This window comes from Montipora foliosa, chromosome 12 (assembly GCF_036669935.1).
Source record: "Montipora foliosa isolate CH-2021 chromosome 12, ASM3666993v2, whole genome shotgun sequence".
Lineage (NCBI taxonomy): Eukaryota > Metazoa > Cnidaria > Anthozoa > Scleractinia > Acroporidae > Montipora > Montipora foliosa.
The window spans coordinates 19,982,784-20,007,695 of record NC_090880.1 but is presented as its reverse complement, the minus strand read 5'-3'; the positions used below and the strand labels follow the sequence as shown (position 1 = coordinate 20,007,695).

Sequence of the window (24,912 nt, the reverse complement as noted above, 5' to 3'; positions counted from 1 at the left end):
TCAGGAACAAATTCAAGGAGTGGTCAGAGCGGGTCTTGAACCCGGGACATTCGGATCTCAAGGCAACCACTGGGCAACACTGCCTCCCTAACCTTAGCGATCGGTAAAAAGAAATGACGAACAACATCCTTGCTAAGGTACAAACCGATTACAGGGGATATTTTTGCAGTTTACTTTTTTAGCTGTAGAAAAGGTGCTAATAATACAGTAAAAAACATTTGTTTCCTGCTCCGGAAGCATAATGAAAGTTAAAAAGTTTTACAAACTCGGAGCTAAAAGTTAAAACTTATGAAATATTTCGTCCGTTTTTTCAACCGGACTTCATCAGTCAATGAAAATCAGTCCGGTTGAAATCAGTCCGGTTGAAAAAACGGACGAAATATTTCATAAGTTTTAACTTTTAGCTCCGAGTTTGTAAAACTTTTTAACTTTTTTTATGGTGCTAATAACATTATTGCTGTCAAGAAACTTTTATTGTAACATTTCTGGTGTGAAATGTGCAGGAAACCTAATTATTTTCGACCTAGTCGTCTCTTCGATCGTAAGGTAAAAATGGCGCGAGAAAAATATTTTGTCTAAACTTCAAAGTACGGTTGCTGTTGTGTATCACTTTTGCATGGAAAACCGCTCATCAAAAATACTTTTTTTCAAACCCTTTCCCAAAAAAACGCGGAAGTGATGAATCTTAAAAATCCAGATTTAGATTTGATCCGAAATATCCTCCTCGAGCGTGGATACTTTGGATTTCGCCAAAAAATCGCAAACTTCGTTTCCCAAAAAAATCGCACCTAAAGTCATTGTTTGGCACTTCCTCGTGTTTGCGGAGAGGGGGACTGGGATGAGTTCCGGATGACGTCATGCAGAGGCAATGGTGGCGATGTGTTTGGCATATCCGGTCGAAAGCAGCAATCGAAAAGCTGTTTAGCTTCCTTGATGCCTGCTTTTTGGGAAGTAGTTTCATTTCTGGTCCTGTCTTGATTGTTTAATTATCGTTTTTGCAGTAGAGGACTTGAGAAAATATCCTCGTCAAGTGGAATCGAAGCATTGAAAACTGTGGGTGCGGTGAGCATAGAAAAAACCGAGTTTTAATTTCTCATCTTTGAGGGTGTTTTAAGGGGACGGTTTTTTGGCTGAACCAGCTGAACATAAGCCGGCGAATTGCCTTCCAGAAACTGCAGTGGATTGGCAACTTCCATGATGAGGTGAGATTGTTTTTTTAGTGCTCGTGATCCTCTTCTTAGCTTACTTGACGTGACGGGCAGAAGCTTCGAATATTCCTTTCGAAACCACTCTCTTTTCACTAATGCGTTTTTGCAAGGTTTATATTTATCTTGTTTGAGATTCCTACTTGTCTATTATTTGTTAAATCGACGATGGGGCTTTCGATTAAGAACATCAAGTTGTTCGTGTTTGTGCTGTGTTGCTAGAAATTGTTGGGTCTTTTGAGTGCTAATTCGGCATTGGTATGTCGAAAATGTAGTCCTTTTGCTTTTGATAATTAAAAGGACTCGTATGAGATAAACATGCAGATATTGAACTAGAGGATTCATTTTCATCAGGTAATCTTTCTGTAAACTTTAAGTCGATCAATTTGAGACAGGTTTTCAAGGAAGTTACATGTAATAAATACAACAATTTCGATTTCCTTTAATTAACTTTTGTCAGGAATGATACTTCTGCGGAACAAGTAGATTTTTTTGTGCTGATCGAGGGAAACTTATTCTTTACTTTCAACCATACAGCTTACGAAGTGGTGAACACTTAATCATTCAAAAGAAGCCTGTATTATTTATCTTTCGACCGTCAGACATTTTTTTGGCCGATCAGAAAAGGCTCTTTTGTCAAGAGGTCTTCGTATACATTATATGATTCGAAAACGACATGGTCGTTTTCATGTGCCGTCGAATTTGTTTCATTGAATAGATCTCAATTTGTAATCTTGCCAGTTGTTTATTATTGGAATGGATGGAAACAAATTTAACAAATAAACACTGCTTACTTCTAAGAAAAAAGCGGGTTGGTTCAAATTTGTTGTCCCCAGTTCTAACAAAGTGCGTAAATTGAATTTTTCCTATCATCTTTTATCTCTGAACAACTTTCAAACTTTCCTGTGCCTGTTTATTGATTGTTGACTTGATTGTTGACAAAATATTTCGGGAGTCGACGAGGACATTTACAAAATCGAACCCACAGAAGGTTGTATGTTCACCAACCGATCAAACTAAATTTTGTATGAAATGAACCCGTGACCATTATCAGTAGAACCGCGAATATTTTTAATATTGGTCAAGTTGGGATGAAACTATTGTTTAACAATCAGACGTCTAATAAAGATAAAATTAAATGAAGTAGATGACCTACAATGTCGGGTCAAAAATACATTTTTGATGTGTATAAGCATTGTTGTAGATTGCATTACTTATCTAGATAGCCAAAGTAATCAATTAGTGCATTCAGTCAAATTATTTTGAAAAAATTATGTGTGATCTGATTTTGCCATATTTGGGGTACAGGTATGGTTGTATTTCATCATCCCAAAATACTTTCCTAGGCTTTAGACAAGGAATTCTCGGAATTCTTTTTCTTGTTGTGACACATGAATATGAAATGAATGTTATCCTTTAGTCATGGGTCTGCGTGGTGAAAGTTTAAGTTTTATATTATAGAATTATTTTTTGAATATGCATAACCATACACATTGCGGCAACACTGTGTAAATGAGCAGAACTCCACAAGGTGATACATTGCTTTAAATTGTCTCCTTTCTCACAATATGAAAACTGTCCACAGAATAGATGCCAAAGCAAATATTTTTCTCAGTAAGAAGTTGCTTTAGTTGTCTTTTGAGGACCCAGATGACACAGGAATCAATAAATGTGTCTGATGTTTGTTTGTCTTGGCCCAAATTTTAGGCCCTCCACATTTAAAATAGCCTCTAGGGTTCTTGCACAATCCTTGTTCGTTTGCCTTGCCACATTGATTACATCACACAGTTCAAGGCCTATGACAGAGGTCATCTTGCTTGAACACCTATTACCAATGCTGATTTTGATACTTGTCCATTTTAGGACTATTTAAGAAAAAAATCTAACTTGTTTATTAAGGTACACACATTCAGTTATGCCATCAAGTAATTAGTACAGGGAAAGAAATTCTAGTTTGAGTATTTCCATAATTCTTCTACATGTACCTTTGAATAAAGTACCCTTAAAAAATAAATATACACAAAGTGTTGTCTGCCAAGGCAACATTTCGTGGGGCTGGACAATCTGCAAGTCAGTCAGCCATGGGAGCCATGCGAATTTCGCATTTAAGCCTAAGCACCCGTTTCAAATAGTGCTGATAAACAGTTATTAAGTCTAACCACCCATTATAAAATGGTAAGCTTTCAGTAACTGTGACCATGTTGGCTCGCATGACTCGCAGCTATGACTCGCATGGCTCGCTGGCTCGCACATTGTCCTAACTCACATTTCCTAATTGGACAGGAATCCTCAGCTCCTCCCATTATCAACCTGAAACGATGTCCATGAAGATAACCATTTAAAAGAGGACACCATTCCTCTCTCTTTATCACTTAAAATCATTGTTTTCACTTAAGATTGAGCTAAATGTTGTTAACAAAATGACTACTTTCAACATGACATTACATGTATTGTATCAAGACTGGGTCCTGTGGGTGTACTCTGTAGCTGATATTATTGTCTTGAGTTGGGATGGGAGATTAATTCATATTGGTCTGGTGACTCTAGATTTGCAGTGGTATTCAAAAGTTTAGAGCCTTAATTTAGGGAAGTACATGTAATAACAATAAGTTATTATTTTTGTGTTCAAGTTCTTTCCATATACATGTACTTTTATCAGATGCACACTTGAAAATGCTAGTTAAACTTTTTTGTACCCTTAACATGAAAACTTCCTGGGGGAAAGATCTGGCCGACATTGACTTGTCACACCTGCTTGCGTAGCAAATTTATTTATTGATAAGAGAGGTTTGTAAATTAAACAGCTTTTGTAATAATATTGATGATGATGTTACTGCAGCAAAGATTGTCCAGGGATATGGCGACTAATGAAAATCAATCTCTAGTATCTTTAGGTGCAGTGCTAGCTTTCAGTATAGAGTATTTTGGATTAATTAACCCTTTGACACCCAAACCGGCCTGAACCAGCCAGGCTTAGTATTTTACTCTGTCTAATGCCAAATGATTTTACTCGTCAATGGGGAAGCCCCTGGGAGTCAATGGGTTAAATGGGGATGCAGGGAGGTGAACATGTGTTTAGGGTACCATACTTGCATTCAGGTGCTCTTAAGTTGCATTCCACAGTAACCTGAAGTTGTTTTGGGAAGTCTCCATTCAACTTCTCAGCTATGCTTTTAAAGAAACAACTGGTCAGCACCTTCCACAGTTGGAATTTTTTAATTTGTTGTGTTTGTTTCAGTAATTTGTTTCAGTGACACAAAAAACCCCAGAGGGAGTGGTCAATTAACCTCCTAAGTGCTCCTAAGCTCAAATATTTTTAGTCTACAATATTGATCTCTTCACTGATTTCAAGCAAACATAAATTATTTGATGATTCCTACCTCAAAATTTCGCTCTCTTCATCTGCCAGGCAAGACAAGTAAAGTTATCAAAACTAGCATTAATTTGGACCCACGACAATGATGTGAGAGACATGGGTCTCAAGGCTGTTGCCTAACAGGAGCCTGGTAGCCTGGGGCTCCCAAAGAATAGCTCTGGGCGCCTTAATTTTTCACAGCAACACCTTTCACTTCATATGTTGGGCTCCTACGTTCTCAGCGTTTAGCTCTGAGGGCCCCTTTAAAATTTTCTTAGGCAGCAGCCTTGGGTCTATTCTCAATTTGACATCACAAACTGCTTTTGCAAAGCAAAATTTCTTTGAAAACAGGAGCGCAAAGCAGTTTGTGACGTAAAATCGAGAATACACTTGGACCCATGCCTCTCATGTCAGTGTCGTGCGTCCAAAATGCTACTAGTTCTGCAAAGTTGACACGGCTTGCATGGCACAGAAAAAGTGATATTCTGGGTAACAATGGTGACATGTGTCTGCTTTGAATGGGGAGATTTATAGTAGGATTTCTTATTTATATACATGTATACATGTAATACCGGTACTACTCTTCAAAACTGAACAGTTGCATTTTAGAGAGCTGAATCAAGAAGAAAATAATGTCTTTTTACCACCAGTTTAATTACTCTTTCCCTCTTAAGAGTGATACTCATAAATTTTACTCTAATTCCAGACTACGGGGTCCATCACTTCAGGGAAGAACGGTTTCACAAAATCTAGGTCCACTCATGTCCACTCGTGTCCCCTTTAAAATGAATTTGTGGGTATATTTATAATAATGTGGAGATCACAAGTTTAAGAGTCTGAATACCTAAAAGTACATGTAAATTAATATACTTCATAATTTTCTGAATTGGTCATGCACGTACATGTACTGTCACGAGTTTCAGAGGGTACTTTCTTCTTTTACAGTGAGCAATCTGTTGCCCAGGCGCGAGCATCTGTAATGCTCTACAATAATGAAAGAAAGGAATGGGAACATTCTGGTGGCTCACAAGGACTCTCCAGGATCCAAGTTTACCATAATCCCAGGCATAACACATACAGAATAGTTGGTAGAAAAGTACAAGATCAATCGGTATGTTGACAAACGTTCAGTTGTGCCAAATGAGAGGACTGTTAATAATGACCAGTATCTGATGGAAACAGCCATATAATCAGCCATCTTTTGGCCGCTTTCTTTGTTATCTATAATTTACAGCTTTCCAAATCTTAACTAAGTAAAGTATGATCATCCAGGTGAGTGGACAGTACGTGTAGTCCTGAGAAAGACTGTTTTGGTGACATTGACTGATGTTTTCACAACCTGAATTGAAGTCAAGTGATTTGTGTGATGTCAGTAGATGGTATAAACACTCTCGTCGTTGATGTGATGAGCCAGCGAAAAACAATCATTTTCAGGACAACACTCATGTGGACAATTGTAAGGCTCAAAACACTACATGTAATTTCAAAAGCTTGTTAATTAATTAATTAATTAATTAATGAAGGTATAAATATTTTTAGGAACCCCTCACTTTGACGGCATTGTCCAAAAGAACTTTTAGTATGCATAGGCTCATTTGAATAAAGATTAAAAAGTAATGTTCTTTATTATCATTCTGGTGGGAAATTTATACCCCCTGAATACACTGGCTAGGGCATTTCCAGTACTCTTAAATTTTGAAAGAAGTGGTAGGTACATGCCCACATACCCCCCTAGAGGGTTGGGCTTCCAACTCTTGCTCCTGCCAGAGGGGCGATATACCTGAACCACCTCCATGTGTTATCAATTCTCAACAACCTGCTGGTATCACAAGATTAAACCATTTGCAAAGTAAATACCACCCTTTCCAGGCTTTGACCAATGCACCAATCCGGCTTCCCTTATCAAGCAATTACAGTACAGTGTACATTCACACATCTAGTGTAAGAATGAAATCACCTCAACTGTTCTGCAATACTCCAAATAGCCTGAAAAATTAATGTACACACAACTACCTGTCCTTGTTACAGAAAGAGTTATTGTATTCTTTATCAACTGAGAATTGGACATTTTAATTTTTTTTAGTTTGAAATACTGGTACTTATTCGCTCACTGCTGTAAACTTGTTTACAGGTGGTTATAAACTGTGCATTGGCAAAGGGATTGAAATATAATGAAGCTACACCAACATTTCACCAATGGAGAGATCAAAGGCAAGTCTATGGTTTGAATTTTCCCAGCAAAGAGGATGCCCAAGTGTTTGGGCAAGCTGTCTTCACTGCGTTGGAAGGCCTCAGAAGTGGTGTTCCTGGTAGGTCCTCAATTAGTAGATTTGAGCCTTAATGTCATGGGTGACAAATTACTCCTTAATTTAGGTGCGAAATTGCAGCGTTAATTTATAATTTCACATGTGAAATTACAAAATTGCTATGGTAACAACTCTTGTATCTCGATCAGAGCCAAGATGGTGTCGACATTTAAGACAGTGACCTTTGAAGAAGTTACGAAATTAAAAGAAGCGGCAGAAAACTTAAATACGTGAAAGAGCACAATTAACCACAATTAAGTGGTGTGACGAAAATAGCCTTGAGAAAAACCTGGAGATGATTCTTCCCGAGCAGTTGGATAAAGTACTCGAGGGATTTTACAATTATGGTTGTGAGCATAATTTGTCACCCACGACCTTAAAAGGTAATCAAATGGTTTTCTCGTGAAATTAGGAAATAATTTCACTTGTGTTTTGTCAAAATTCTGATAATTTCCCTTGCCTAAAGGCTCGGGAAATTATCAGAATTTTGACAAAACGCGTGTGAAATTATTTCCTTATTTCACTCGTCGCCATTTGATTACACATACTAATTTTAGGAATGTTAGATTATCCAGATGTTTTCTCTAGACAGTGCTCGTTTTCATGATACATGTACAGTGTGTGAATATCATTCAATTTTGTTTTTGATAAATTTTATTTTCATGATAAAATTATCACACTTTAAAAAAAAAACATGATATAAAATAATTATTGTTTGATGTAGTTATTGTGATATTGGTAATTGACACCTACATGCAATTCGCACATGGTGGTTGGGTGCCGGGGAACATTGGGACTGGAACTGCCGACCCCAAAACCAAGAAGTTGGAACTCCCAGTTCAAGAGCCTGCACTACCCACAACCTAGTCACAAGCTCTGCCTGCCAAACCTACACTGTAGCAACAGCCATAGCGTCCCTCTTATTGAACTGGAAGAACAGGGGCGATTACATGTACATGTATTAATACAATGAAGGGGGAGAAGAAGGAGGAGACACTAGGAAATGTGAGCCCCCTACACCGAGCCGAATATAACTATGAGCACATGCAAGGTGCACGCATAGACCACATCAGAATACTACTAGGGGTCAGTGTTTTCAACTCTCTCGCTATATTGTCCATGTATGACCTTGGAGCACAGCTTACAGCCAGTTGGAATCATCTGTATACTGATTTTTGGTGAGGGGGGCCTTTGTTATTGTTTTACAGAAATCAAGCAGAAAAATAACTAACTCTTTTTATACAAAGTCAATGGAAATCGCCATTGAAGCAGATTCTTCTCTTTATTGTTGAGATACAGATTTTTGAATAATCTGTACGTTGTATGGTTCTTAGAATGAACTGTAGATTGTTAAGAATAAACATTTACGATACAGTATTGAGTACAATGTATAATGATTCTTATTAAAACCCATGAAAGATAGAACTGATCCATGCATTTGTCTGGACAATTAAGATAAAGGCCCACCTTCAACTGTCAGGCTTTTCAACTGTTTGTTTTTGTTATTTAAATTTGCATTGCTTATTGTAGCGATCTGACTGGATGAATTTCAGCTTTGACGGATTCTCTCATATGTAAATAATATTGTTCCACGGAACGCAATGCCTGTAGGGTGAATGTGGGCTTTTAAAGCAGTGATAATTATTGTCTGCTAGACGCCTGAAAAATTCAGTGGGCTACGGTATCTATTTTTTTTCAAACAGAAGCAGATAAAACACATGAGCATTGCATCGGCATTGCAGAGATCATGGGTATTAATCAAGTTAAAGCTGCCTGGATTTTTTAGGCGTCTATAAGATAGCATTGCCACGGTCAAGGAAAAATCTGGAAAAACAAATTAAATTTTCCAAGGTCAGGGAAAAGTCTGGGAATTCTGTAAAAAGTTAGGGGAATATAATTATTAATCTTTTATACTCAGTCAAAGTCAGTGAAAAGTTAGAGAATTTTAAGCAGTTCATTAGATTTTGCACACAAAATTCTGTGAAAAGCACAAAGAGATCGAAAACAGAGAGAAAAATTATTGATGGCCTTCAAAAGAAGCCGAAGCAAATGTGATTATTCAACTAATTTAAGGTCAGTGAAAATTATTGTTTGGAGGTCAGCGAAAAGTCAGGGAATTTTTTAGTTACAGATGAGTGGAAACCCTGATAAGTCACACACTGTAATACCGGTAATAATTATTGTGCAAATTGTCGAGATAAATGCAAGGATCACTTAATCTGTCTCTCATCTATAACTTTCACTTTAAATAATAACTGTACATTTCTTTCATTCTTAAAACTCATCATTATCAAGACTAACATTCGCACTTGAACTTCCTTTGTAAAAGGCCAAAATGATTTCATAAATGGCCTATGTATCTTGTGTACACTGAATCCTTACAAGTTATCTTATTTTTACCTCAGCCTCAATCCCATCCCAACCAACAATACAGCAACAGCAGCAACAACACTTCATACCACCTTCACACATGAGCAATGGCAGAGGACATGAAATTGAAGAAATGTCATCACATGCACATTACGATGAACGTGACCAGTATTCTCGTGGCAGGGTACCTTCTGCTGGACCAGACCGCACCTACCATAATCAGTATGACTCAAGAGACAGGGATAGCCCAAATGTAAGCAACATTCTACTAGCACTGTTTGCATGTAACACTTCATAACACTGCAATTCTCCTTACAGAAATGGATAGGAAACTGAATAACACAGCCAAATAATGACTTACAGTGTAGAAATGTGTCCAATGATCATTGTTAGTAGTTATTTCCCTTAATTTGGGCCAGTTACCATCACTAATTACGGTAAGTCTAGGCAATTGTTAGATTATCATTTTGGCCCACTTACATTACATGTAAGGCTAGTGTTTAGTGTTTGGTTTCTTTGCAATAAAGGTGGCTCCAGTGTACACACAACTGATGCCTTTTTTCACAAATACTGGTACTTTAAACGGTTCTTCATTTAATGGTTAATGGTCTTCATTCCATTAATAAAATGATGAAAAGTTAACTGTAAAACTGAACTAAAAATAGTGAATAAGGAGTGATTTCTCTGCTAAAATAATTGGAAGGGATGTAGAGTTGAAGATGTCAACCCCCAGAATCACAAGGTCTCGACAAATGAAATTCAAGTATTTGTGTTCTGAACTACGGACAAAAATTAGTAATGGGTACAAATTAATGGTTTTTCATCTCATCTGTGGTAAAATTTCTCGAAAAGGACCAAATTCTCCAGTCACCTTAACCCATTGACTCCTGAACTCCAGATTTCCAGGTTTGACTTTCCTTTAAATTAACAAAGACAATAATAACCCATGAATTTCTGATTATTAGTATCTCTACCTCTGAGCTGCAATCCTAGACAAAATTGTTGAGACAATATTTACTTCCTTCTCCATATCTAAACAATTAATTATGATTTCCATGAAGTAAATCTTGTTGTTGCAGATCTCTTTTTCCCCCCGAACAATTTTGAGAGATACAGTAGCTTGGTTATTTCCTCTTCTTCATAAACAAAATAGTCTTGGGCTGGGAAGGGGAAGGGGTGTTGTTGAGCCTTTGTTATAGTTATGGTCCTAAAGGACGAAACTTGCGGAAAGTGTTGATGATTTTTGTCCGGGATTGTAGTAGGAGATTTGTGGGAGCTATGCCAATAAAAATCGGTTCAGTTGCCAACAAAAAAATTGTCAGCAAGTTTTCACAGAGACAGACATAGCTCAGTCAGTTAGTGCACGCCTTCTGAGCTGGAGTTGGCCAGTTCAATCCCCATCTCATTCAGTTGACATCTGTTTTGACTTTCCTCTGATCCGTGTAGCTGTGGCTTTGAATTCCCCTAAAATGGAATATTGACAGAGGAAGGGGGAGGTAAAAGGTGCACACCAAGGGCCACAAGTTTATCAGTGCCTGTAACTCTAGTTCACTGTCACGTTCCCCCCCCCCCCCCCCCCCATCCTGTAAAAGAAGGACCTTTACCCTTGGCATTCTTGCAATTTGATACATGTAAGTGGTGGTAAAATTAATATGTCATTATATGCTTAGAAACTTGGGGATACTAAAGATATATGTACATGTGTAGGTGCTCAACAGTTGTTCAGAACTTTTAAAATTAATGAGCGTTATAGTTTTTAGAATGGACTTAATGGTGGTTAACCCTTTACCCCATAAGGGTTGTCCCATTAAGGAGTAAAATCTTTTAAGTGTCTTTTTTGGGGAGGGTTAAAATGATCAGTATTATAGTAATGCACTTATAAACTGTTGTCTTACAGTCAAGTACAGTTTCTTTGACACCATCTCCTGCACCGCAGCCAATCACACAAAGTGAGTCAATTGTTTACTATAATTTGTTATATTAAATGTGATGGGAGTATGTGTTGTGTTAACCTTCTGTTTTAATTTTTTGTTATGGTTTTCATCAGAAGCACATGACCGAAGCTGCACGCTCAGAAAAAAGCATGAGCCACGTTACATCCAAATAAGGAAATTTTTAGACTAAAAAATCCCCAGCTCTGAACCAGAGTAAAATGCTTCAAGGTGATGAGCTTCTGTTTTCATTCATTGCCTTAATCACATCAATAATTAACTACTCCTCTCTCTGTGGGAAGACACCCTGGCTCTAAATTAAGATTGCTTGATCCTGCTGTGGCTGGCATGCAGTGCATAATGCAGGTACCTGTCACTGCAATTAATCTACATTTAGGCCCTGTCCACACTTATACAGATACTCTTGAAACCGCAACTTTCTCTTTTCGCGTACGCCTTCCATCCACATGTATCCAGCAAATTCGCTGGCGAATCCGCAACTTTTTCAATGTGCTCTCCACAGTGGATATTTTTTAATCTGCTATGAATCCGAATTGTGTGGATGCTAAATCCGGAAATTTTTCAATCCAGGTGACGTAACAAGATCAAGCCCAGTTTCTTACCTTGAAATCAATTCTCAAGATAGGGGCCGAGGGCAATATTAGTAAAATTTGTGCACTTTATGGCGCATGCTCTGTTTCCTTTGTTACCTCTGTTTCCTTGAGAAGTCCTGAGAACTGGAGTGAATCCAGATATGTTTCAGATACATGTGAACCTGCAAATTCGATTTGAATACACTATGTGTGGATGGGAACATTTTCTAATCCAGAAAGAAAAAGTTACGGATTCAAGAATATCTGGATATGTGTGAACAAGGCCTTCCAAGTAAGGTGTACAGGCGAATCTTTGTCATTATTTACATTTTGTAGATAGGAGGCATCATGCTAGTCACAAATCGACTTCAAAAGATGAAAGAACATGTAAAACTTAATTAAATTTTAAGCCTTGTGGCTTTGATAACCAGTGAATTATTAGCCATCTTGGGTGGCAAAAGCGCTAATGACCGAGACTGTCATTCTTTGTAAAATTTCGCATCATTACTCAGATTATCTGGTAAAATTTATATTGGACTCAATGTTTCAGACATAGCTTGTTAATAATTATGCAATGGACTTTCATTATTCAGGAATGGTTTTTTGGCTGATAGATTAGCAAACATTGGGCTTATGCTAATGAACCAAAAATGTAAACAAAGGTTCTCCTATTCAAAGTGTGAGCACAAAAGATCTATATGATGCATGCATGCTTCTGCTGACAACTGTTGGCTAAAGGTGACCTTATTGTCAACTATTTCTGCATATTGGTAAATGTAAATTTTGCACGTGCTATTTCCAAGTTTACTTCACTGGCAGTTTCAATATCAGTTCAAGTGCGACTTCTTTTGTGGTGACTACTTCTACTTTTAATATGAGTAAAAACTATAATGCAGGCTAGACAGGCTTCACACTCAGGCATGCTTTGAAAAAGAAGTTTAAGTGGATTTCAAAATGCTTTATTGTATTTTACTGCTAACCCTGCCCCACATTATATAAAGAAGCTTGTCACGAGTAATCAGGGTTAAAGTTAGGAAACATAACACTCAGGAAATAAAATTTACTTGAAAATAGCTCAAGGTACATGTACATGTACAAATCTCTTTGGGCTTGAGCTGCATTGTTGCATAGGAGACAGGTGTGGGGCCAAAAACTGATTGGGAAAGAGATGACGATCCGCAAAAAAAAATGCAAAGAGAACCACTGATACTAAGCCCTGCTTGACCCCATCAGATTCCCTGTGGGTACCCTGCCTTCTAACCTTATTAGGAACACTACCTTACTCGTATTAAAAAAACGTACTTTGCTTATCTTTTGACAGATATCCCGTCAGCTTCTTCTGTACCTACACCACCACCTGCTCCTCCAGCTCCTCCAGCTCCCCCAGCTCCCCCTGCCCCTCCAGCTCCTCCTTCTGCACCTCCTCTTCCTGGAGGTGGAGGTGGTGGACCACCACCAGCACCGCCAGCACCACCAGCACCTCCTCCACCTCCTCCTTCAAGTGGCGGAGGGGGGTCTTTGGCTGATCAGATTGCTGCAGCTAAACTTAAAAAAGCCTCCAAGGTGAGGTTTCTTTTTGTTAAGATTTGGCAGATACACAATGTACAGTAATTTCAAATGCAAGACTGAATAGAAAGGGGAGAGGAGGGGAGGGGAATTATGAAACTGAATGAAGATACAGAAAAAGAGAACATTGTAGTCAGATTCTCTACCCACTGTGCTACAAGAACTTCAGGAGAATTAGGTCCAGTATCAAGGTTCTTCATGGACAATGTGAGAAGTGTGTAATAGCAATGTAGAGAAAGAAGTGAAAAGTACCAGTACCAAGTTGACACAAGCATGGGGTCATGTTCCAATTTTTTTTACCCAGGCTGACAATGAAACTCCAAGAACTGAAAGGTCAAATTCAGCAAGTCGAGGAGGAAAAGGTATTGGAGGAGGGGGAGGAATGAATATGATGGAAGAAATGGCAAGAAAGCTTGCTGCCAGGTTTGTATCACGACAAACCCCATGTCTGTCTGGTAATTTCCAGAATCGCGGAAAGCCAATAGGTCATTTCCGAGTTCATGCCTGCCTCCTCTTCAAGGCGTGTCTACATGTATGTTTGAAGTTTTTCTTATGAAAATTAGTTCTTATGTAAATTAGAACTAATTACCATCAAAAAAACGTTGCACTTAGACTCGGTTTGAAGAAGAGGTAGGCATCAACTCGGAAATGGCCTATTAACCCATTGACTCCAAGTAGTGAGACTTACAGTTACTACTTTGTTTAATGCCAGATGATTGTACACATCAATGGGGGAAGGGTGGTGGGGTTAAGAAGTCAATGGGTCAACCCCCACATCCACTGGAAAACCACGTCTCCTTTAATACCTCAACAAAATGAATCGAAACATCTTTGTAAAGCAAAAATTACAGCAGGCTAAAAGTGACACAATTATAATGTGATCAGTCACATGCCATCACTAGGGTGCCAAACTGGTTATAATGGTTGTATAAATAATTATTATTTATCATAAGTGAAATCACTATAGTGCACTGACATTTCGAACACTAAGCTGTCTCAAAAACAGTTTTGCCAAACACAAAAAGCAAGTTTCATCCACAAAATAATAACAAGTCAGTTCACAAAAAAGATTGCAATATCAACATTTAAATTTGAGGGATGGTGTCATCTTTTTTTGTGTTAAATGACTTATAAACATCTTTGTTCTTTGTTCTTTATGGAGACCAAAAACAATGCTACATTTTCTTTACTGTGAACCATACAACGTATTAGCACACTCAAGGTATTTCTTGTCATGAGCTCTAATGATGGAGGGGATCAAAATGGATTAAAAATTGACATGGTGTGGCAAGCTTAGACCCTTTTTTACTCCAAAGAGGTCTGGAATTTAATTTAATCGTTTGGCAGAAGACAGAGTAGAACTTATGATTGTCACTTTTAGGAGGGAGAGCATTAAAATTAATAGTAATTATTAATTTTTAATTATTTTGTATTCATTATTATTAATGAATACATCATATGAAAGTCATATTAAAATTCTTTGGATATTATCACCTGGGGTCGTTAAGAATGTTATTCATGTGAGTTAAGTGCAATGCTATGGGTTTTATCTAATGTACACTAAAAAATATTTCCAAGGACAACTTTGCTATGAAAATACCCCTTTGAGAATTTTCTTGCTCCAACAAAGTCCTCCTATTTGACTGTGATCCCTTGACCACTGAGCTACATTACCTGTGTATTTACCTGTGTATTTCACTCATGCCTATTTTTTTTATCTATGTGATTTTTTTTTGCCTTGCTTGAGATATTAAGTTGACGTTTTTACGCACTTACCCACTCAACCATGATATCCCCTATCTTGCAAGCAGGCTCTTCAGTTGAGGTCATGCGAGTTGCAAAGCTGTGACTGATTCCCATGTGAGCAGCAGAGCTTAATCCTCTTTGCTGTTCATGTGACTCACACTGCCACAAAGAACTGAAGAGCCTATTCACATGCTAGGTATAAACCACTCCAACTGTTTTAATAATAAGTAGCTTGGTACATGTTTTTCTCAAATCTCCAGTATGGAATCAGTAGTGATTATTGTTGAGTTACTGTATGTGGAAAACAGAAGGATATAAACTCTGTTCATCTCAGTAGTTATTATTCTGTCACCAAACTTCCAGTCTACGTAAAATAGTTTGAATAAGATGAATGAACTGAAATGAGTGTAAAGAAACTTGAAACTTAAAAAAAATAAAAACTAAGATGACAGCAAACTAGCTCCCACTTTGTCTTTTTTATTTTACTTGCATCACCTAGGTAAAATTAATGTCCTCTTTCCTGTTTTTGCTTCTGCCTTTATGTTTTTGTCTTTAGACTTGTAAAGGTCCTCTTATGTGTGAGGTTTAGTTTTCAAATCAGGAAGATTGACTTTTCTACTATGGTTCAGATCATGACCATGGTTAAATTCTATTCGTAGGTATAATTTATAGGGTGTTTTTGATGCCTACATTTAAAGACAGCACTGGGAGCCTGCATTACTTTAAAAAAAAATTACAAGGAAATGACACTCAGGCAAGGGGTGTGGCTAAATCGCATGGGTGGGTGGGTTGTGGGTAGGTGGGTCGTGTTTGTTTGAAGATAAAAATATATATTAGCTCCGTCAGAGCTCGGTCCAAATTTGTCTTAGGTCTTAGGTCTTGTCTGTTTCGAAAATTTCCAGTCGTTGATTTAAAAAAAGGGTTATGGTTAGGGTTAGGGACCCACGCACCCACGCCGATTAGACACTCTCTCAGGCAAGTGCCTTGAATCCCCTTATACTGGCTGCGGCCCTGCAGATGAAGTATGACCTGCATTCAAAGCACGAGATATGCACTGATTTGAAAAGCATCTTAAAGTGTCCTATTTTCTCTCTCTCTCTTCAAGGAGAACATAAAGGCCTTGACTTAGAATGGAGTGTGTTATAAATACATAGTTGATATTTAGACTTCATGGGGCATTTTCATAGAATTATCAAAATTGACTGTGCAAAGTCTTGTAATGTGAGACATGAGTGCTACGTTTTATATATGTAAGATAATTGACTTTTTAATATTGCATTATTTTGACTCTTCTTGTGCTACAGAAAAGCCAAAGAAGAAGGAAGAGACGTGGAGGTAAGCACTAGCTGGGCTCACGTGTGCCGTCATGGAAAGTTCATGACACCCCCCGAATTATGAAATTTCAATTACAACTCTTTTAATGACACCAAGGATGGCATGTGGTGGTTGAAATGTCATAAAACTAGCAAATTTGTTGTTTGACGGTTTCCATTTCTGAGATAATGTCAAGAAAGCAGAAATGGGTGTGGGGTCCACTTCTGTTTATCACATGCTCCTTGATGAAAGTTTAACACAATCTATCTGGCTGGAAAGTTAAAGCTTATCAACTGAAAGATCCAGCAAAGTGTGCAAAAACAACAATATCCAAATAATGTAAAAAAAGTGTTTACCTTCCAAAATAAAGGAACTACAGAGAAATATGATTATAGTAACAGTACAGTAGCTATCAGGGAATTTTGCATATACAATGTTCTTTTTTGGATAAATTGGTTGAAGGAGCAGTTGGGATGTCATAATGTCAAATTGCTGGAGGTGGAGGTGGCTATCCAGGCACTCCTTGATTGGACTAAATGCATCTCACATATGTGAGAAGATTATTTTTGTTTTTGAAACATTTTTTTGAGTGGCAAATGAAGTGAAAAGGTCTTAGTTGTTATATAATGCATGTGGCTGAGAATTTCTTGTTTTTTTTTTTTTGTATTGGAGCACTTTTTAAGAATATTGATTTCTGAAAATGTCAGTTAATTAACCCCTAAAAAAACAGGTTCTGATCAACTTGTAGTACACTGGTCCCTATTCCTCTGTTTTCCTCAGAAATAAAGCCTTCATTTCTACTTGTTTTATGTTTTCTCAGCCTGTTAAAGAGGAAGCAGAATCAAAAACAGGTCCTGGTGAGTATCAAAGACAAAGACCATTATTTTTCATGGGAAGGCGATAACCCTTGGTACCCTTCAACAAAAATGGTGCTAACAGCCAGAAAGTCCCCTTTATCCCTTCCTCTCAAGTAGATATACGGTAAAAACAAATCTCATCCTGAGCCTCAAAGTATAACTCTTTCTCTAACCTTGTGCCTATTGTTGAAAATAGTTAGTAGGTAGTACACATAAGGGAAACTCTATGTTGTCTTCCATTTAGTGTAGCCTCAATTCCACCCATCCCCTGACACTTGCATTTGAGCGAACTTTGGTGGCTGGAAGATATAAAGTGTTGGTTGCAGGACATTGTTTTACCATAACTTAAACAATCCAAATGTTGAACACAAAAATGCTAACCTTAGGCTTAAACATGATCTAAAGCATAGCGTTTGGGCCTAATGTTAGCATTTGTAAAGGTTTGGGTTGTTTCAGCCATTGCGAGACAATGACCGGCAACCTGCAGTTTTACACCCCTCACCTTGGTGGCTCAAAGACATTTGAAAATGTGCTGTTGTCCATGTGTTGATTTTATGCATTAACAAGGAAACATGGAACTTTTCTCTTTAGTAAATAGCCGCTCCTCTGTCAGCGCTCCACCACCAGCACCAGCATTTGGTAACAACAATGCCAAAGCAAACTTCTTGACTCCAGCAAAAGCAACAAATAATGGAGTAACTAGGTATTGTAATAACAATAGATACAATAATTATGACCAAAGTGAATATGTGACATACAGTCGACTCCCGATAACTCGAACCCTCGCTAACTCGAACCTCGCGCTAACTCGAACCAAAATCGATTTCCCGTGGATTTCGATCATACATTTGTTGTAATTTTACCCTCGATAACTCGAACCTCCCGCCTACTCGAAGTAATTTCCATTTCTCTTCAGGTCATTTTCTATATAATTTCACTCTCGATAACTCGAACCACGTTTGTCAAGACGTGACAAGTCAAAAAATATAGTACTGTAGAACAAAACATTGAATTTATTTTTAAGCAGCCAAGTATTCTAGAGGTCAGTCCGTTTAGGGTACGTAGTTCAGATTGCATTAATCTTTGCCGATTAACTCCTTCTTTAAAATGTCAATCCATTTTCTGTGTCCCTTGAAGTTCAGTGTGTATGGCACTTGCTTCCCTTCCCCATCTCCACGGTTAATTGCCTTGCCAGTCACCACAACAGTACAGTCGTTCTTCTTATCGGCACGCAAAAAATAGAAAATTGTCTTCGCAAAACGGGCTGATTTTCCTTTCATTAAATGCCCAACTCCCGATAACTCGAACCTTTTTCGATTTCCCTCGAAGGTTCGAGTTATCGGGAGTCGACTGTAGTAGGAATACAGGGTATACCGGAAAACTATGATTCAAATTGTCATACAGAATAGGAATCATGACATTAAGGTTGCATCTGAACTGTATCAGAACTTAGAGGGGTACTACATGTGACCCAAACATAATACTGCATGTGTCTTGATTGTCATCTTCGTGAATGTATATTAATGAAATGTTTGATTTTGTTAAAATCTACAACTGCGTGCAGTAATAAGAGAACTAAGTATTTTAACCTTGTCAAGTCAGGCTGGCACTCCACTAATCATGGAGGCACTCTTGTGTAAAACTAGTCTTCAGTGGTTAATGATGTCAAGTACACGCAGAGTGTATAGAGCATAAGGTCCTTTTAAAAATGTCCCAAATTGTTGACACCTTGTTCCAGGTCTTAATGAAATCATTTGTGGCAATCTATACTGTTGCTTGAAATGTCCTGGTCTATCCGTCAAATACGAGACCTCTTTGTACACTTGTTTCCCCTGTAATCCCTGTTTCCAACCTTAAGTTTGATCCAAGGTGTTTTATTTTTTATTTTTTAGGAAGAACAGCAGGGGTGAAACAACGTTAAGCAATGATCAGTTGGAGGAGCTGAAATCAGTACGGATTTTTTTTTTTGTTTATGGTCTGGTTATAATGCTTACAAGAATTTACGCTTCACCTACTCTCACGCTTCGCGTAACGCGCGACGCGATCCGCGTGGCACTGGAAACATGACGCGATCTGGTAACTTACTTATGAGGAGTACTGTAAAATTTTTCTTATTCATTCTTCCAGACTTTTAGCTCTTTTTTGTTGTTAGAACCTACGAAAGTCTGTCACTTCTTTAAAAGAGAGCAAAGAGGTGAAATAAGAAAATGAACAAAACGATAACTAACTAATTGATTATTTTCTCCATGACACTCAGTCACCCACCGTGGGTTGAAGCGTTGAAGGCCTGGTTTTGTATAATTCTTGTATCTTTCTGCAGGTACTTCTTGCGGAATTTAGACAAGAATTGGATGCTGTAAAAAGGGAAATAATCGATGGTGAGTTTATGGGCAAAACGATGAAAGAAAATTAACATTGAAAATAGCATGAATCCTTCTGTAAGCAAACTCTTATGTTAATGAACGAAGTGTAAACAACAAATTCAAGCAAAAGGGGAAACATTTGCCTCCTCAACGATGTTTCCGCAACATCTTCTCGTTTGCGGACGCCTTTATACAGTCCGTTTTAACTGGCTTTGGCCCCAACTCGCATCATTTCAAGTGGAATCTTTGATGGCGTTATTATTTACCCTTACGTTAATGTACGATTTTGCGCATAACCAGGGAAATAAGTGATAATTTAGTGACAAAAGTGCTAATTAGCCAACACATTCGTTGTAAAATTTAGCAGTAAACGAAACACTTTTTGGAGAAAATTCATAGCTGTGAAATGTTCACTGTTGAGGGTACACTGTATGTACCCGACAGCAAATGAGACCCCAAGCAGGGCGAGCAAGTGGCAAGAGGTAACCATGGCAACCCAAGCACGAGTCCCACTCGTCACCTGTCTGGTTAATTTTACAGATTAAAAAAATCAGATTTGTAAACCTACCTTGAGGTATACATGTAATGTAAATGCTCTAACCAAATGAATAATATTTCTTTTGCTTCTCTTGCAGCTGTGAAACAAGAAATCTCGCGATTTCGGTGAACTTTGTCCAAATATCAGCTGGACAATTGAATTTCGTGGAACAAGTGGCATGGATTAAGATGTTAGTTTTTCACACTAGCAACTAAGGATCTTTCGCAGGTTAAGAATATCAACGTGCGTCACCTAGTAAAATTACTCCTTTTAAGAATTTTTCCTTGTGGGCCGTGTGAAAACAGGTTATTAGAAGAAGTTTAAAGTGCCCTTGTGACCAAAATATCAATTCTTATTTTTCTTTGGATTTGAAAACTAAGGTAGCTAAACACTAAGCGACCTAAGTTTTAAGCCTTGGTTTAAAAAAAACACCTGTTTGTTTTAACTGGAACTTCCTTTTTTAATGGTCCGCCATTACTAACTTGAAGTTCTCGAGAGAGCTGGGTCGAGGAGAAAATGACGTCAAAATGCGTGTGTACGCCGCAGAATAGACCTTTTCGGCTTGTACATTTTGTTTTCCCAATACCGATCATGTGATAATACTCAGGAGGCTTGGTCCTTTGTTTTGTTCATTAAAAAGAGTGCATGCAGGCATATTCATGCTTGCATGCCCTCATTTTAATGAACAAAACAAAAGACTAAACCTCCTGAGTATTAGCACATGATCTGTATTGGGAAAACAAAATGTACAAGCCGAAAAGGTCTATTAATATGCAGCACGGGCGTCTTGGGCTTTCAGACTTTTAAACTCGCGTTTTGCATCTATAATAAGCTGCATTCACACGCTGAAATTTTAAGCTTGTGAGCCTTTGACGTCACTTTTCCCTGGATCCAACTCTCTGAGGTCCAATCGGTCAGTTTTGACCGTGAGTAATGGCGGACCGGGAAATATAAAAATTACGCTCGAAGTAAACGGCCTTTGGACAAAAATCAAAGCTGAAATTTTTGCCCGTCAGGTGTTAAGCAAACACACTTTCAAAATCTAAAGAGAAAGAGGACGTTATTCTATTTTATCACAGGGGCACTTTAAGAATAGTATGGAAGTAAACTATTGCATTGTCAATCCAGCCCTCTGATTAGCTATGGTAGTAATTATTCTAGAATGGTTCATCTAATCACGTGATTTGAGGGATGTCTGTTTGGAGCTTTTCGCAGACGGAACACACATCGAAAGTTTAAAACGTCGAGCCAACTTGTGTATTTTTTTATGTAAAAGGTTTCCATGCATGAAATTATTCCACATTGCCATCACATTCTGTTTCATCAAAAGCCAAAGAGTATGTTAGGAATGAATATTTAAAATCTATCGAATCAAAGTACAAAACCCGTCCATGTAGAAGTTAGTGTTACTGCGTCGGGCTCAAAAATAATTCTGAAAATTAGCAATTTTGATAAATTTATATCGTTAGAGTGGCAAGTAGTCTTCCTTGTTAGAAAGAGGCCTCTTTCCTTTCGTTGGAAGGGAAAGAGACCACCGTCCTGGATCGAAACTCGCTTTGATTCAACCGTCGTTCACATTCAGGGAAGTCGCTGTTCAAAATGCATGCTTGCTGGTGTGCTAACTGACCTGAGACCGGTGTGTCCTGCGCATGCTTTTACAGCAAATCCACTGTCTTTTAATGAGACCCGCACAGTTTGGTCGCTAAGTAACCACGGCGCATTCTTAACACTGTCAGACTACCTTCTTTTCCACACATCTCGAGGCTTCGTTTGCTCTTTCCAAGTGGCATCACACCATGCCCAGATGGTAGTTTGCTCGAGGGATATCTCTTTCGTGATAAATGTTGAATGGGAAGTTTTTCTTTAGTGTCAGCGCCGTCCCTTTGAATTGCGCTTTTGTTTCTGTTTTTTGTTTTATTTGTTTTTGTTTTTGCCAAGGACAGTTTATGCTGTAGTGATTGTACGGGAAACACTTCACATTTTTTTTGAGCTAATCTGGATATATTCCTAAGACCTAATCTTACTAACCACAAAAGATCAAATAAACGTCCGGGTGAGGTCGTTTGCTTAATTTCCTTACTTTGAAGGAGTAGGGAGCCGCTTTATTAGATAAGACGCGCTTATTCTTTTTCCGTGTCTTAAACAACGGTTATGCAACTTAAATGCGCAAATTTCCCCAAGACATACTGGTCAGAGAAGAACTTGAAAGGCATTGTGACCAACTCGTGGATAGAAAAATATGAGGAATATGAAGGTCTGCCTTGCTAACATGGGACACTTTTAATTCCAATGTCTAATGAATAGCCCCCTTTTGGGGAGAGGGCGCTAGTAAGATACGAGACGCTTAAAAGAAAGGTGCGTCTATCATAGAATGACTATCTCACCGGAGCTTCCAATAAATACGAGATGTTGATAACAGAATGGGCGTTTATTAGACCATTTGCGGTGGTTGTATTGTTATTTTGTTTAGCAACTGTCGTAATTAGGGTAATACTTAATGACCAAACAGTGTTGAACATATTGTTGTTAAACATGTTAACATATTAATTCATCTATTTCATCTCTATATGTATAAACACACAACAAATGGTAGCAGAATTGTAAAATAAAATGTTCACAATTGGTTTTCTTTGAGTTCAGTTTGTGCTGTTTTCATGGGTTTAGGATGAAGTTCCTGTTCTCCATTTTTTTTCCATTTTACTTAAGTCCTTCCATTTTTTTCACTTTTACAAGGAAAACCAATTTGGTTATTTTTTGTCCATGTTTGGTGAAGTGGCAGTGAAACAGTTCTTATGCCAGTATACTTGAACCTTCAAATTGCCTCAAAGGCTGAGTTGCTTAATTCCACCTGGCTCACCTCGTTCGCCGACATTTTTATTTATATTTAACCCAAGTTGTTGGTATTTCAAACCATTTTCTGTAAGCTTGGAAACTTTCAGAGTCTCAGCACAGTAACAGAGGTCCCAGCACAATAACCAGGTGTGACCATAATCTAGTGGCTGTTCCTGTAACCTCGGATCTTGGGCTGCCTGACACAGGTTAGCTGTCACGGGCCACTCAAATTTAGGAACTGAGCGTTAAAGGAAACCGAGTTCTCGGTCTGCAAGAAAGGAAAGGAACTTTATTTAAGTGTCTAGTCGTTCTAGCGCTGGAGCACTAATTGGGGACACTGTAAACTGAAATTAACAATTAACGCAAATCAAGTCAAATTTTGATTTTTGAGGAGAGGGGAAACCGGAGTACCCGGAGAAAACCTCTCGGTGCATAGTAGAGAACCAACAAACTCAACCCACATACAATGTATGACGCCGAGTCTGGGAATCGAACCCGGGCCACATTGGTGGAAGGCGAGTGCTCTCACCACTGCGCCATCCCTGCACCCCAAAGGTCAAGATATCGTCTGACGTACCAACTACAGACCTATTGTATATGAAGTGAGTTAGACCCGTCTTAGAGTACGCATCTTGCCTTTGGTCCCCTAACGCGGTAAAACATCGCAGTTAAAAACTCATCCCCGCGCAACTACGTTTGCACAGGAGGCCACGTCTAGGAGCGAACAAAAGCCTTTTTTTCCTGTCACGGCGTTTTGCTAAATCAGGCAACAGCAACTACTTTCCTGCATACCCTCAAAAGCGCCCACACTTCGGTCAAATTCACCATTGAGGTGGAAAAGAACGGCAAGCTTCCTTTCCTTGGCACCGAATTACTCAACCATGCACCTCGGATTGAAACCAAGGTTTATTTGAAACCAAAAAACACAGGTCTACTATTACATTATCAAAGCCATGTAGACAATCCCTACAAACGGAGCTTACTGACAACTATGCTTGATCGCGCACACCGATTATCTTTCTCCTGGGCCTATTTCTCTGAAGCGTGTGGTCGCCTAAAGAAAGTTTTCGCACACCTTAAATACGCGGAACGCTTGATAAATTCAACCATTACACCGTCTTACCTGTATCAAGAATCGTTGATAAACAGCCCTCACAGACGCCCAAGGAACCAAGAGCCATTGTTCGTGTGGTCATACCGTTTAAAAAACAGGAATCGGCAAATTATGTTATGAAAGAGCTCAAGAATCTCAGCATAAAGGTGCAGACAACTGTCCAGCCAGTATTCGTTAGCCGCAAAATTGACCAAGATCTTAAAGTACGCGAAACCAAGCCGCAGATCGTCAACCAACAACGCGTCGTTCATCGTTTTCAATGTGACCTGTGTGATGCGGGTTATGTGGGCTATACGCGCAGACAAAAGGCATCTTCAGTATATAAACACTACCACGAACAGCACGGCGAAGTCCCGAAAGACCTACTGAGGAGTTTTAGCGTTCTGAAAAAGTGTAGAAATAAGTTCGATTGTTTGGTGAATGAAATGCTTTTCATCAGAGACCTAAAACCCACTCTGAACGTGCAAAGCGATTCAATTCCCGCAAAAGTATTTATATAATTAGCTTCAAACACTGCATGCTAATTTCTTGTTACACCTTGCCGCAAACTTTGTAATTTTTATTTCTCCTTGACAATTGCGTCATGAAGACAACGAAACGTCGGCTTTTATCGTTAATTTTTGCCTGCCTTCGACTTACTTTTAGATTGAATTTCACGCATATGAGACTCCCGCAGGAGGCCGATGACCAATCACAAGAACATAACTTGACGTCATAGCCACATCGAACGGGAACTGCCTTTGTTTTTTGCGGTAAAGGTAGTCTGAAAATAGATCGCTTTGTAAAAATGCCGTGACATATGTTTGATATGGGAGTTGTTCG

General features: G+C 38.5%; 1 protein-coding gene and 1 pseudogene across 1 annotated transcript; both read left to right on the top strand.

Moving 5' to 3' along the window:
- The first annotated feature begins 861 nt into the window (after positions 1-861).
- Positions 862-22,772, top strand: LOC137978692 (vasodilator-stimulated phosphoprotein-like). The gene is made up of 13 exons (XM_068825708.1): positions 862-1,202; positions 5,506-5,671; positions 6,692-6,869; positions 9,272-9,489; positions 11,134-11,185; positions 13,082-13,323; positions 13,631-13,749; positions 16,377-16,407; positions 17,207-17,243; positions 17,835-17,946; positions 19,136-19,193; positions 19,564-19,621; positions 20,242-22,772. Exons 1-13 carry the CDS (start codon positions 1,195-1,197, stop codon positions 20,271-20,273), a joined length of 1,311 nt encoding a protein of 436 aa, XP_068681809.1. The 5' UTR covers positions 862-1,194; the 3' UTR covers positions 20,274-22,772.
- Positions 22,773-23,967: 1,195 nt separating this feature from the next.
- Positions 23,968-24,590, top strand: LOC137980032 (uncharacterized; annotated as a pseudogene).
- Positions 24,591-24,912: the final 322 nt, after the last annotated feature.